The sequence below is a fragment of the Solanum lycopersicum genome, chromosome 8, assembly GCF_036512215.1.
Source record: "Solanum lycopersicum chromosome 8, SLM_r2.1".
Classification (NCBI taxonomy): Eukaryota; Viridiplantae; Streptophyta; class Magnoliopsida; order Solanales; family Solanaceae; genus Solanum; species Solanum lycopersicum.
Genome location: NC_090807.1, coordinates 66,041,600 through 66,056,075, shown reverse-complemented (window position 1 = coordinate 66,056,075; position 14,476 = coordinate 66,041,600). Strand labels below are relative to the sequence as shown.

The 14,476-nt window shown below is 30.9% G+C and overlaps 5 protein-coding genes across 5 annotated transcripts; 2 read left to right on the top strand and 3 right to left on the bottom strand.

Moving 5' to 3' along the window:
- Nucleotides 1-319: 319 nt before the first annotated feature.
- On the bottom strand, nt 320-3,273 carry LOC101264656 (elicitor-responsive protein 3). Its single transcript, XM_004245579.5, has 5 exons — nt 2,912-3,273; nt 2,354-2,419; nt 2,109-2,235; nt 839-953; nt 320-670 (listed from the first exon to the last, which is right to left on the bottom strand). The coding sequence occupies exons 1-5, from the start codon at nt 2,976-2,978 to the stop codon at nt 608-610; spliced, it is 438 nt and encodes a 145-aa protein (XP_004245627.1). The 5' UTR covers nt 2,979-3,273; the 3' UTR covers nt 320-607.
- Nucleotides 3,274-4,572: 1,299 nt separating this feature from the next.
- LOC543878 (PR5-like protein) lies at nt 4,573-5,547 on the top strand. The gene has a single exon (NM_001247422.3). It carries the CDS (start codon nt 4,607-4,609, stop codon nt 5,357-5,359), a length of 753 nt encoding a protein of 250 aa, NP_001234351.2. The 5' UTR covers nt 4,573-4,606; the 3' UTR covers nt 5,360-5,547.
- Nucleotides 5,548-7,728: 2,181 nt separating this feature from the next.
- LOC101264959 (pathogenesis-related protein PR-5) lies at nt 7,729-8,709 on the top strand. The gene has a single exon (NM_001330783.1). It carries the CDS (start codon nt 7,752-7,754, stop codon nt 8,502-8,504), a length of 753 nt encoding a protein of 250 aa, NP_001317712.1. The 5' UTR covers nt 7,729-7,751; the 3' UTR covers nt 8,505-8,709.
- Nucleotides 8,710-11,215: 2,506 nt separating this feature from the next.
- On the bottom strand, nt 11,216-12,093 carry TPM-1 (osmotin-like protein OSML13). The gene has a single exon (NM_001309287.1). The coding sequence runs from the start codon at nt 12,057-12,059 to the stop codon at nt 11,319-11,321; it is 741 nt and encodes a 246-aa protein (NP_001296216.1). The 5' UTR covers nt 12,060-12,093; the 3' UTR covers nt 11,216-11,318.
- Nucleotides 12,094-13,404: 1,311 nt separating this feature from the next.
- Nucleotides 13,405-14,392, bottom strand: NP24-I (protein NP24). Its single transcript, NM_001305993.1, has one exon. The coding sequence runs from the start codon at nt 14,371-14,373 to the stop codon at nt 13,630-13,632; it is 744 nt and encodes a 247-aa protein (NP_001292922.1). The 5' UTR covers nt 14,374-14,392; the 3' UTR covers nt 13,405-13,629.
- Nucleotides 14,393-14,476: the final 84 nt, after the last annotated feature.

Genomic DNA, 14,476 nt, shown 5'->3' with positions numbered 1-14,476 from the left:
TGTTAAAAGGCATCCATCCAAAAGATGCTTCTTCAAACAGGTTACTTATTTGTGAAAAGATTAGAAATGTGCACTCAAACAGAGTGCAGTAGTATGCACCTTTTTGAGACCCATGTTCATATTCCAGTAGGTACCATAAAAAACTCATCTATCCATTCTTTAGGTGAAATAGTCGTGGCGAGTTGGATCGAACACCATCATATGTTTTGAAAATGAGAAGAAATAAAGAGCGTTAAGGACAAAGTTAGAGTGATTTCTTCACATCATATGTTTTGAAAATGAGAAGAAATAAAGAGCGTTAAGGACAAAGTTAGAGTGATTTCTTCACAATAATTTCTAGATATTTGACTTGATTATCTCATAACTTGACATTGTTGTTCTGCATAATAACAAACCTTACATTGTAGCATATGATAAAATAATTTAACTTGAAAAATGAAAAGAAAATCCCAACATTTTTATTACAGTAACCCGTATAGACTCAAAATAGCTCTTTTCTTTTTTACTATATGAAATCCACACTTTTAACACTTGAAAATGTTATAACGGGTAAGATAAGTTCATAATTTAAGCAAGAACAAATTGATCAGTCGAGTAATGCTTCACATCAATAAGAAGACTCTTTCCATCCACCAAGGTTCTCTTCTTCATACTCCCTCTCAGAATATTCCTACAAAAACATAGCAAAATATATCATGCACATAGAATACCTATTATACTTGCATGTTACGAGTTCCTTTATTCATATAGCCAATCTGAACTTGTTAGCTCGGGATTGAGGCATAACCTTTTTTTTTTTTTTTTTTATAAATCAATAAAATTTTAGAAAGTAACTTGCCTCAGGAGTAAAGGTGAGACCAACTTTAATTTCTCCACAATATTCCTCATCTTTAACAACATTATAACATGTTATTGGGATGCTCCCTTCTGAAAAAACTGGTTCAATTGGTATCCTGCAAGTAACATATTATTGAACATATCTCAAAACCAATACTAGCAAACTCAGATTATGTTTGCATATATATATATATATATATATACAGAAATTGTATATACAGAAATTGTATAAATCTTAGATTCGTCTCTGATAGGTAAATGCTTATTCGACTCCATGAACTAATAATCTCAACTGTTTTAGGCAAATGCTTATTCGACTCCATGAACTAATAATCTCAACTGTTTTAGGCAAATGCTTATTCGACTCCATGAACTAATAATCTCAACTGTTTTAGGCAAATGCTTATTCGACTCCATGAACTAATAATCTCAACTGTTTTAGGCAAATGCTTATTCGACTCCATGAACTAATAATCTCAACTGTTTTAGGCAAATGCTTATTCGACTCCATGAACTAATAATCTCAACTGTTTTAGGCAAATGCTTATTCGACTCCATGAACTAATAATCTCAACTGTTTTAGGCAAATGCTTATTCGACTCCATGAACTAATAATCTCAACTGTTTTAGGGAAATGCTTATTCGACTCCATGAACTAATAATCTCAACTGTTTTAGGCAAATGCTTATTCGACTCCATGAACTAATAATCTCAACCGTTTAAACCATGGTTTGTATAACACCACTAGAAAGTAGATGTATACTACAACAACCACAAAAATAACTATATATTCAGTGTAATTTCACAAGTTGGATATTGGGAAGGTAGGATATCGATGTACGCTGAACATACCCCTACCTTTGCAGGTTGTTCACGAAGGACCCTGAACTCAAAAGAAAAGAAAAGAAAAAGCATGGTGCAAGTAAATAAAACGACAAAATAGCAAGATACAAATCAAATGAAGCAACTGATTGTAATAATCATTAAAGAAAGGAAACTACGCGATATACAAAATACTACTACTAAAAAGGAGAAGTAGAGACTAGGCTAGCCCTCTTCCTCTCCAATAACAAGTGCAACAACACTCAGGCTCACTAACTACTAACCTTCTACCCTAATTTTCGACCTCCACGTCTTCTTATCTAAAGTCATATACGTCTATTTATCTCAACATATACAAGTCATGGATGCATGTACTATCAAACTCAAACTATGTTAATATAGAGAAAATACGTATAATCTTAGATTCGCCTCTAATTAGATATACTTACTTAGCTTCCCCAACAATATCGTCCTCGCCGATAGAATCACTGTCCATTATCTTCAAGAAGAGTTCTTCAGCATCCTCAGAAATGGAGAAAACAAATGTTTCATTCCATTCTGGTTCACATCCCTTCCCTATGAAAATTTAACATTATAAATATCGATTGATCAAACTTCATTTCATTTTTCTTAAAAAAAACATAGGTAACTAATAACTAAGTAATAATTAACCAAAGATTATTAACAAATGTACCTGATGCAACAGTACTCTTTTTCTCCTGAGATCTATAAGTTAAGATCACATATGGATCCATATCATCTGTATCACACAAAATAACATTTTTTAAATTAAAAAATAAAATAAAATACAGAGTATCAATCAAATTAGCCAAGATGATTATCGATTTTTGATTCATATTCCTCGATTCTATTTTATTTGACATCGTTTGACTAGGCATAGACCTAAATGTCAACTTCACATACTTTGATTCAAAATTTAAAGTTTACCACGAAGTCAAATTAATATACATTGATAAGGTTTGGCCATGAATTTTGACAAATATCTGTTTGATCATGAAAATTTGATCCGATCTTCAAATAATTCTCTATTTTCCTAAATAAAACGCACATTCAAACAGGTGTTGTGTGAACACATAAATTACATGTAGATCAACCTCTAATTCACATAAGTAACAATCGAAAATTAGGTTGATTAAGAAAACATCAAATGTAATCGAAAGAAAAAAGAGATCTATACATTAATCTGATCAGATCAAAACAAATAAATTAGAAAAAAAAACAAAAAACTTACTGAGAAAATCAGTGTTTTCAAGGCCTTTAGCTCCAACAAGTTGAACTACAAGTTTTCCTCGTACCATTTTCAATCAAACTCTTAGCAGATTCCCAGGAAAAAAAAACAGATTCTCGCACGAATTTTCGGACAGAGATCGTTTTCTTTTTTTTTTTTTTTGTTTCGATGAAGAATATGTTGAGCTGATGTGTATTTATATGTGAACAAAAGACCGGTTTAAAGTGGGGTTAGACCGGTGAGTGTAAAGTGAACCGGACGGTTTAGGCGAAAATCACATTTTAGACCAAAAAAGGCAAAAAAGAAAATCACATTTTACGCACCTAAATTATTTCGAGTATGAAAAACATATTTAAACTAATAATAATAAGTTTGAGAAATATACTTCAAGTAATATGTGATGTCGTGTGTATTACGTGTATACACACATTTGATTATGTTAGATTGCGTTGGCGAAAAAAAAGCCACGTGGATTATTTTTTTTTTTGGATCAAATGCGTCGGAGTGTGCATTTGGTCTGGTTAGAATTGAATTGTGTTTTTTTTTCTTCAAATTAATGAGTGGTAATATTGTAGAAATGAATCAATAGAATCTTCTTCATTTTAAGATTTTAGGTTTCAATTATTCGTTTTTGTGACTGAAAAAAGGCTAATTCAGCAGCTTTTTGTTCAATTTCTCGTGCAGTCAAATTCTCATCAGTACAGGTCAAGAGAATGGACCCCTGGCCTCGGATGTCCATATAAAGAACACGACAAACATAAATATCCTCTTTCACTTCTATTCTAACGAACTGAATATCTTTTATAAGGAATCGGAGTACTTAGGAACATGTTTTATACATTTTCAATAATTTAAATATGATATTAAAAAAAAAAGATTGTTCAAATATGTTTTGACATTTTTAGCTTTTATTTTAATAAAATAGATTTAAAAAAAAGTATCTTTGAACTACGTGAAATTCAACAAATGTCTTCTTCAAAAATGCCATCCTATTAATATTCTTGTCCAAACATATCCCTACCATGAATATTTTAGTCAAAAAATATCCTATTACTACTTTTGAGTAAAAAATATCTTTTTAAAGTATTGTTTCTTTTCTGTTTAAACAAATTCCCTTTTTAAGAGATATTTGATATATACCCTTTGGGCCTTGATGGTTGATGAGGTGATCCAAGAAATATTTAGACTATCATTTAATGCTTGTTTAACAAACGAATATTAAGAAAGTGATTTAACATTTTTTCTTTATAAGATTTACCGTTTGTTTCAAAAATAAATTTCGATTTCACCGTTTAATAGATTTGGTAAAAAAAGTGATGATCGTAAATTTTTTTTTATGATTTATTAATATCACTCCCTTTTAGTGATATATCATACATTTCTTATTTTTTTAAAATGGATATTATGTGCAGATTATTATCTCAAGTGGACATATTATGACCAAGCAAAATTATTAGGTTTTGTATATGTTCATTGTACATAATAATTGTATATGCTTATAGCCGCCTATCTAGCTATATCTTTATAAAAAAATATAAATTATGGTTTTATTAATATATCAAGTGTCTATATATACATATATATATATATATATTTATAATATTGTCCATAGTGTAAAAAGCCGCCATACCCCTATATAAACCCCTAATTTATTGTGTAAATATATCAACAAACCAAATATTCTTCTTTTATTCTAAAATGAGTCATTTGACAACTTGTTTAGTGTTCTTTCTCCTTGCCTTTGTGACTTACACTTATGCTTCCGGTGTATTTGAGGTCCATAACAACTGTCCATACACCGTATGGGCAGCGGCGACTCCCGTAGGAGGTGGCCGACGTCTCGAGAGAGGTCAAAGTTGGTGGTTTTGGGCTCCACCGGGCACCAAAATGGCACGTATTTGGGGTCGTACTAATTGCAATTTTGATGGTGCTGGTAGAGGTTGGTGCCAGACCGGTGATTGTGGTGGAGTCTTGGAATGCAAAGGATGGGGTAAACCACCAAACACCTTAGCTGAATACGCTTTGAATCAATTTAGCAACTTAGATTTCTGGGACATTTCTGTTATTGATGGATTCAACATCCCTATGTCTTTCGGCCCAACTAACCCTGGGCCGGGAAAATGTCATCCAATTCAATGTGTTGCTAATATAAACGGTGAATGCCCTGGTTCACTTAGGGTACCCGGAGGATGTAACAACCCTTGTACTACATTCGGAGGACAACAATATTGTTGCACTCAAGGTCCATGTGGTCCTACCGATTTGTCAAGATTTTTCAAACAAAGATGTCCCGATGCCTATAGTTATCCTCAAGACGATCCAACAAGTACTTTTACTTGTCAGAGTTGGACTACAGACTACAAGGTTATGTTTTGTCCTTATGGCTCTACTCACAATGAAACAACAAATTTCCCATTGGAGATTCCTACAAATACTCTTGAAGTGGCTTAATTAAGTAGAAATCTTGAGTTGAGCCAATCTCTTTTTTGTTAAATTTGTTTTGAAGATGGACATTGTCTTTAATTTGCCTTGTACACATTTCTTTTACATTTGTTTGTTTGAAGTGGCTAAGATCTGAATAACAATCTATGATCGATGCTTTGTCTTATATATGGTATTTTAATTTTAAATTGAAATTATATCTGGAGTACAGTTTTTTTCTTAAAATTTTTAATTATAATGAAAAAAAATTAGTCTAGTTAATATATTAAAGTACCTAGATCTGAAAATATAAAATTGTAGGGACAACTCGTTACATGTCATAATATAAGTCAAACAGATGGAAATATTTTTTTATTGGCGGCTTTTGGAACATTTTCAAGTATACTATAGTATATGAAAATTCATTAAAATTTTAATAAGTGTTTAGATTTGAATTTATAAGTTTAAAGAAATAATAAATTCAATATTAATTAAAAAGCTTAAAGATTCGAACATTAAGTTAAACTGATAATTAAATGAGTCGATATACAAAAAAGAAAAAGAAAAAAGAAGAAGATAATTTTATATAAAAGTCAACTTTTAAAAATCACTTACCCCATTAATATCTTCCTTCTAAAAGACGTTATCCTTTAGTATCTGAATTCATAACTTGAAATAGCAAAAAAGGGCTTTCACTTTCAATTGCGATTCAATGCCTAAGCTAAGAATTCAACATTATTTAAATATTGATATTGTATTAAAATTCATTACTTCCAAAACTCTTTTATTATAAAAAAATAAAATAAAATACAATTGGGCGTTCGTATTGCTTAAATAATTGCAATGTTACTTAAAAAATTCTATTAAAACAATTTAAGTTCTTTTATTCTGCCCAAGCAGTTACACGTTGTTGATTTCAGACTCCTCCGGTAGAGCCAACAACCATTCAGTGAATTGTCTTGTGTTACTAAGTTTCAAGTCGTTCACTGAATCCTTCACGATGTTTTGGTGGCAGGTACTAGTACATCTACCGATCAAAATCAAATCCAAAAACTCTTGCATGTTCCAAAATTAAACTCAAATATACAATCATCTCATTTAAACTCAAGAATATCTTATTATGAACCAACAAACAAAGACGACCATGATGACAACGATAAAAAATCAATACTCCCTCCGTCCAGAAATATTTGTCATGTTACGCTTATCGAAAGTCAATTTTGATTGATTTCTAAAGGTAAATTAAATCACATTAATTCGATACTTTAAACCAAAAAAATTAAATATTCTAAAACAATATGAAAAGTACTATAAATTACAATCTTTTCATATTAATATGATAAAAAAATGTATCTTCAAATGTTAGTCAAAGTTTTTATAGTTTGAGTCTATAAATAGAAACCATAACAAACAATATCGGACGGAGGAAACATAAAACAAAAATCAATATCGAACAAATTATTCAATCAATAACAAAAATCATTGCTAGTTCTATATCTAGTAACCAATTAGGGATAGATTATTCAAAACTTTGCATATTAGAGATAGATTAGTAACGAAATTCATAACTAATTTCAAAATTCATTTTTCTCGTGTGAAACAAGACCTACATAGCTTGTATCGAATAAAAAAAAAATTCAAACTTTTAAGGTTCCACTCATCTCTACGCCTACCCATTTGCTCAACTTTTTTGACTGTAGAATGCATGCACATTTTCAATTAATTATTATGTCCACTTGATAAATATGCTATAAATAATTTAATATAAAAATCCACTATATATATACGACGGAAAAAAATAATCAAGGGAAAAAAGGCAATTGTCTGTAAACAAAAATTACAAATTTGTAATTCAAAATTTTTAAGTTATTTTATTTATGAAAACATAACCAATAAAAATTATGAAGAGAATTCTCTACTAACTAAATTTCTCATGAAAAAATGTTCAAAAAAAATTAGGAAATTTTCCACAATTTTAGGTTTCATGCCCTGCCATGCATTTTTCCGATTTGTTGTATATACTAAACTAAATAATTTAAAATTAATATATAGTTAAACACAAAACTAATAATACGTATATATCACTTAATTAAAAAATATCTTCTCTTTTTTTTTTAATCATTATAAATATCATAATGTGTTAATGCATAAATTTTCAAAATAGCAAAAAGTTGAACTGTGAAATATGACTGGAGTGAACAAAATATATTACTTATAATAGGCTGTACTCATATTATATTGGCGGCTTTTTTTTTCAAGTGGAGATATTTTGGATACAATTTTTTTTTTTAATTTTCTATATATGTTTATAACAAGTGCCAATATTTATATGATTAATGTCCATAGTGAAAAAAAGCCGCCATACCACTATATAAACCCCTAGCTCGATATGCAAATATATCCTACAACTTCTTATACTAAAATGAGTCACTTGACAACTTGTTTAGTGTTTTTTCTCCTTGCCTTTGTGACTTACACTTATGGTTCCGGTGTATTTGAGGTCCATAACAACTGCCCCTACACCGTTTGGGCGGCAGCGGTCCCCGTAGGAGGTGGTCGACGTCTCGAGAGAGGTCAGAGTTGGTGGTTTTGGGCCCCACCTGGCACTAAAATGGCACGTATTTGGGGTCGTACTAATTGCAACTTTGATGGTGCTGGAAGAGGTTGGTGCCAGACTGGTGATTGTGGTGGAGTCCTGGATTGCAAAGGATGGGGTAAACCACCAAACACCTTAGCTGAATACGCTTTGAACCAGTTTGGTAACCTAGATTTTTGGGATATTTCTGTTATTGATGGATTCAACATCCCTATGTCTTTTGGCCCAACTAAGCCTGGCCCTGGAAAATGTCATCCAATTCAATGCACAGCCAATATAAACGGTGAATGCCCTGGTTCACTTAGGGTACCTGGAGGATGTAACAACCCTTGTACAACATTCGGAGGACAACAATATTGTTGTAATCACGGTCCATGTGGTCCTACTGAATTGTCAAGATTTTTCAAACAAAGATGTCCTGATGCCTATAGTTACCCTCAAGACGATCCAACTAGTACTTTTACTTGTCAGAGTTGGACTACAGACTACAAGATAATGTTCTGTCCTTATGGCTCTACTCACAATGAAACAACAAATTTCCCATTGGAGATGCCTACAAGTACTCTTGAAGTTGCTTAATAAGTAGATTCATCATGAGTGTAGCCACCTCTTTCTTGTTCAAAATGGTTGAGTTTTGTTCATTACTTGTCTTTTGTATTATCCACATTTCTTTTAGTTTGTTATCTTGAGGTGGCTAAGATTTCAATAACATATTGTACTTTAATTTGTCTTACACATGATGTTCAAAATTCTCACACAAGAGTGCATTTGGAGTATCGTTTAATTTTGTCTTTTTAATTCCTAATTATCTAAGTCTTAAACCTTAGACAAAAAAAGGAATGAAAAATAGTATTGATAACATTCTACCGTAATCAGATCAAAAATATAAAATTGTAGGGACAAGATAAACTATTATAATTACTATATAGGATAGCTATCTTTATAGGACATAATAATTAGTCGAGGTGGAAATCTTTTTTGTAGGCGGCTTTTAGAATATTTCATGCAAAGGTTAAGGTGGAGCCACGTAGAATTAAGGGGTTTATTCAATTTTTTAAATAGATAATTATTAATTTTATTTATATATAGTTAAAATTATTTTTAATGTATATACAGTGATTAATTAATGAATGAATTTTTTTTTTCTTTAAATTGTTAGTGTGTTTATTTTCTCATATTTCAAAATCCTCTAATGAAAATTATTACTCCGCTATTAATCATGCTCTTGATATTCAACATTTGTATTGAGCTTGATAAATTTAAATTTGCATTCGAAAAATTTCACTTTGAAGGCAAAACACTTATTATATATAATGAAAAGAAATTTACTCTCATGGCTCAAACTCGATATATCAAATTAAAAATTGAAAACTAACATCCCACCACAGCCCCTTTGCATATTTTCAGCACGTTATGGTGCATATTCCGTGACTTTTATGCAATCACTCCTGATAATAAGAAGCAAAGTCCTTAGCACCATAATATTCAATTCATTTTAAAATATTTATCATGTTTTATTTGAAATAACTGATCATTAACAAAATATGTTCAAATAATTTCACTCTTTTTTTTCTTAAAACTTAACTTAATAATTTAAATTCACATTACGTAAACTTTTTAACTCCACGCCATTATTATAAAAAAATATGTCATGTGTCAAGTGGATATATAATTAAAAGAAAAACGTATGTGTATCTACACTCAAAAAAGTCAAGAAAATGGGGGTATATGGAGATATTGGTGAGTGGGGTTTTTTATGTTACTTTGGTGGTTAAATAATTATTCATCATTACTTACTATATTGACAAAAGAATATTATTTTCAAGAGTAATGTTGTTAATTGTTTTAGGACAACTTTCGCATATAGCAAATAAAAAATTTATATTTGTGTGTTATAGCAAAATTTGTATAATTACGCTCCATAGCAAACATAAAACTGTATAATTCACTATAATATACAATTGTATAATTTGCTGGCCTATTTCGCCGCAATTGTATAATTCGCTATCATATTTCACTGCAATTGTATAATGCATATTGTATAATTCTCTGCAATATTTGTATAAAATTTATTTTGCATACAATTGAATCGAAGTAAAATGTATGTATATTGCATAATTATAAGTGTATAGGAAAAAAATATATGTTTTTCTCTCGCTTTATACAAAAACATAAACACAATTTATACACTTCTGTTGTATAAAGCAAGAGAAAATTGTATTTCACTGCAATTGTATAATTCGTTCGCCTTTTTCGCTGCAATATTTGTATAAAATTTGCATTTGTCTACAATTGAATTGAAGTAAAATATTTGTAAATTGTATAATTAAGTGTATAACACGAAGATATATGTTTTTGCATGTGTATATACAGTTTTCTCTCGCTTATACAAAACAGAAACACAATTTATACACTTTTGTGTATAAAGAGAGAGAGGCGACTGACAAACTTTGGCTAACGTTTGCTATGGTGCACAATTAAATCAAATCATAGCTACTCCATTTATTTTAGGTTATTAGTTTGCTATTATATACAATTATCCCATTATTTTATCCCAATACAATATTTAGTCATTTCATTCCATCAATTTCGGTGAAGTTCAAATCAATCGTTGTTTTAAAAGAGATTAGTATTGATAAAGTCACGTTCTACAATATTTTTTATTTTTTTGAGTGGCGATAAATTATTAATATTATTTTTGACAATTCATTTTATTCTTTAGAGTGCGATATAATCAACTTGTTAATCTATTATATCAAGTTAACAAGTTATTAGAATCTTTTTCACTCTTAATCCTCTAAAATATGTAAAACATGTTAATGATAAAAAAAAAATAGTGAATTTTCTACGTTTATAAATATAATTTTTTTTAATAAAAATATAAATTTTGCTCAATTTAATCTTTTGGCATTGTGTCAAGTAGCACGTGCAGCTAACATCATTTAGCTTGAAAATGTTCTAAGAGCCGCCTATAAACAAATATTTCCATCTACTTTTGACTTTGCCCTAAAATTGTGGATAATAATTTCTAATAAAATGGGATTATTTTATTTTATATTATTTTAAGGTACTAGTTACTTTTGAGATTAATTTATTTTATTTTTATATTTTGTGATGGAACTTTTATCATATAAAAAAATGAGATAAAATAATCTCGTGAGATGTTCTTATTTATCTTATCCAGTATATTATAGTTTTTATGTTTTTAAACTGACTGATATTATTCTTTTATTTGACAAGTTAATACGTAAATAACAAAATATACATAAAATAATATTCGAAACAACATATTTGTGATGATGTGACTTTTATTCATGTAATTATATTAGGTTTATTACAAGCCAATTATATAACTCGACTACTTCAAGCAATTTAAAAGAAAGTGACTCAATTTTACTTAGCCTCTTCATCACTTGAGGGCATCTCCAAGGGGAAATTTGGGCTAGTAACACCATTAGGACAAAAAACAACCCTATAATTTGTACTACCACTAGGGCAAGTAAATGTGCTAGTAGGATCATCTTGTGGGTAGCTATACGCATCAGGACATCTTTGTTTGAAAAATCTCGACAAATCAGTAGGGCCACATGGACCTTGTGTGCAACAATATTGTTGTCCTCCGAACGTGGTACAAGGATTGTTACATCCTCCGGGTACCCTAAGTGAACCAGGACATTCACCATTTATATTAGCCGTACAATGAATTGCATGGCATTTCCCTCCACTAGGATTGGTCGGGGCGAAAGTCATTGGAATATTAAATCCATCGACTAAAGAAATGTCCCAGAAATCTAGGTTGCTAAACTGGTCCAAGGCGTACTCGGCCAGGGTGTTTGGTGGTTTGCCCCACCCGGTACATTGCAAGACCCCACCACAATCACCAGTCTGACATGAACCTCTACCAGCACCATCAAAGTTGCAATTCGTACGACCCCATATACGTGCCATCTTAGTGCCCCTCGGTGCATTGATGACCCATGTTTGGCCTCGATCAAGACGTCGACCACCGCCTATTGGGGTCGACGCCGCCCAGACGGTGTATGGACAGTTGTTGCGTACCTCGAAAGTGGCAGCATAAGTGTAAGTCACAAAAGCAAGAAGGAAGAAAACAAAAGAAGATCTCAAGTAGGCCATGTTTGTGGAACTATTTTTTTAAATGTAAGTTGTTGGATTTAGTGACAAATTGTTAGGGTGTTTATATAGGGGTGTGGCGGCTTTTGAAACTATGTATATTAATCACAAATATCAATATCACAATTGACTAATCAAACGAATAATATTGAAAAAATACTTAAGTAAAGGTTGAGGTGGCTCAACATATAAGAGCCGCCTAGTAATTACTCCATTACTTTATATAAAAATAAATATTTAATTATTATTTTTTTCAATTTCTTATTTAATATTAAGGTATTTTTGTCCTGATTAAATTTAAATTTACAAATTAATAGCATTTTTTATAAGATTTTTTTATTTTCAAGATTTACAAATTTTCATTTCTAATTAAGAATCGAGAAATTTCGGTCCGCTACAATCCATATATGGATAACATAGGGACAAATTTATTTGGTATAACGTGATAAGACTTTTTCTTAACTTAATTAAAAGAAGTAACCATTATTTTTCTTTCATTGACAGAGTTTCTTTTGTACTCGCATTAAATTATTTTTCATTTTGTGTGATGTTTAAAATCATAAATAAAAAAAAAATAATTTTATTAATTCACTTTTTTAAAAAAGTTAAAAATTTATAAATAAATATGAACACTTTCAAAAGAGTCAATTACAAGAATAATATAAGAAAAATAAATTAATATTTTTTTATTTACTAAAATAATTAACTAATATAAAATCAATGGAGTACTTATCTTGTCATTTTTTATTTCGTGTTCAAGTTTCACGCGTATTATTTGGAGGCGAAATTTATGGATCGCAATCAATAAAATAAGGGAAGTTAATCTAATTAGGTAGCATCTAAAATCTCAATTAAAAAAACGAAAAATTACATTAATGACGTATAAAAACTTCAAATAATTACATGTTTTATATTCAATTCAATTCAAGAAATATTATTCTCTTAAAATATAATACAGCCCATACCCTTTCCCATTGATTAAGGTTGATTATTTTTGCTTAATACATATTAAATCAGTATTATATATTATATATTGTATTGATATCATTAAAATTTATAATTTCATTTAATTGATACTAAATCAAATATATGTATATATATATATATTGCCTATGTATTATCACTGGCAACCTAAGATCTATTTGTTATTAATTTTCGTCGCAAATTTAATTATCATTAATTATGGAGTTAATTACTTGCAGTGACATTATGGTCGCCACTAAAAATATTCAGTGTCGATTTAAAGAGGCTCATATACATGACAGCGTGAAATGATTCTCGAGGCATTATCAATACTTTTTTGTTTGTTTATTGGTCTAATTTAGGCTTAATACTTTTCTAAAAGTTATTTTTTTTTTAAAAAAAAAGAACGATAATTCAAATGCACTGTTGTTTTATACATCTAAGACAAAAGTACACATGAGATGTAACTCTTATTCCGGTCTTTAAGTTTGTTACGAACTCTTATCAATAAAGTAAAAGTGAATATTTAAAAAACTGAGCTATTAAGATTTTTCATTACGGTAGAGATCAGTTGACTAATTGAGGCGATTTAAAATGAAGAAACTCAAATTCACTTGGCCACTTCATCAGTACTTGCAGGCATCTCCAAGGGGAAATTTGGATCAGCAACACCATTAGGACAAAAGACAACCCTATAGTTTGTACTACCACCAGGGCAAGTAAATGTGCTTGTAGGATCGTCTTGTGGGTAGCTATAAGCATCGGGACATCTTTTCTTGAAAAATTTGGACAACTCTGTAGGGCCACATGGACCTTGGGTGCAACAATATTGTTGTCCTCCAAACGTGGTACAAGGGTTGTTACATCCTCCAGGTACCTTAAGGGCGCGAGGACATTCACCATTTATATTGGCCGTGCAATGAATTGCGTGACATTTTCCTCCACTAGGTTTTGTTGGGGCAAAAGTCATTGGAATATTAAATCCATCGACTAAAGAAATGTCCCAAAAATCTAAGTTGCTAAACTGGTCCAAGGCGTACTCGGCTAGGGTGTTTGGGGGTTTGCCCCATCCGGTACACTGTAAGACTCCACCACAATCACCAGTCTGACATGTACCTCTGCCTGCAGCATTAAAGTTGCAACCAGTACGACCCCATATACGTGCCATCTTAGTTCCCCTCGGAGCATTGATGACCCATGTTTGGCCTCGATTGAGACGTCGACCACCGCCTATCGGAGTCGATGCCGCCCAAACGGTGTATGGACAGTTGTTGCGTACCTCAATAGTGGCAGCATAAGTATAAGTCACACAAAGAAGGAAGAAGAGAACAAAAGAAGATGTCAAGTAGCCCATGTTTGTTGAAATGTATATATGAGGATAACTTATTTGAAAGCACTTTATATAGGGGTGTGGCGGCTTTTGGCACTATGTATATTAATCATAAATAACAATATCA

What these genes read in the sequence shown, in the direction of transcription:
- LOC101264959 (NM_001330783.1), top strand. Translation starts at nt 7,752, where the DNA reads ATGAGTCACTTGACAACTTGTTTAGTGTTTTTTCTCCTTGCCTTTGTG.
- LOC101264656 (XM_004245579.5), bottom strand. Translation starts at nt 2,978, where the DNA reads ATGGTACGAGGAAAACTTGTAGTTCAACTTGTTGGAGCTAAAGGCCTT. An exon ending in AAAGAGTACTGTTGCATCAG is followed by an intron (nt 2,236 to 2,353) that starts GTACATTTGTTA and finishes AAATTTTCATAG; the next exon opens with GGAAGGGATGTGAACCAGAA. An exon ending in GATATTGTTGGGGAAGCTAA is followed by an intron (nt 954 to 2,108) that starts GTAAGTATATCT and finishes TGTTACTTGCAG; the next exon opens with GATACCAATTGAACCAGTTT.
- TPM-1 (NM_001309287.1), bottom strand. Translation starts at nt 12,059, where the DNA reads ATGGCCTACTTGAGATCTTCTTTTGTTTTCTTCCTTCTTGCTTTTGTG.
- NP24-I (NM_001305993.1), bottom strand. Translation starts at nt 14,373, where the DNA reads ATGGGCTACTTGACATCTTCTTTTGTTCTCTTCTTCCTTCTTTGTGTG.
- LOC543878 (NM_001247422.3), top strand. Translation starts at nt 4,607, where the DNA reads ATGAGTCATTTGACAACTTGTTTAGTGTTCTTTCTCCTTGCCTTTGTG.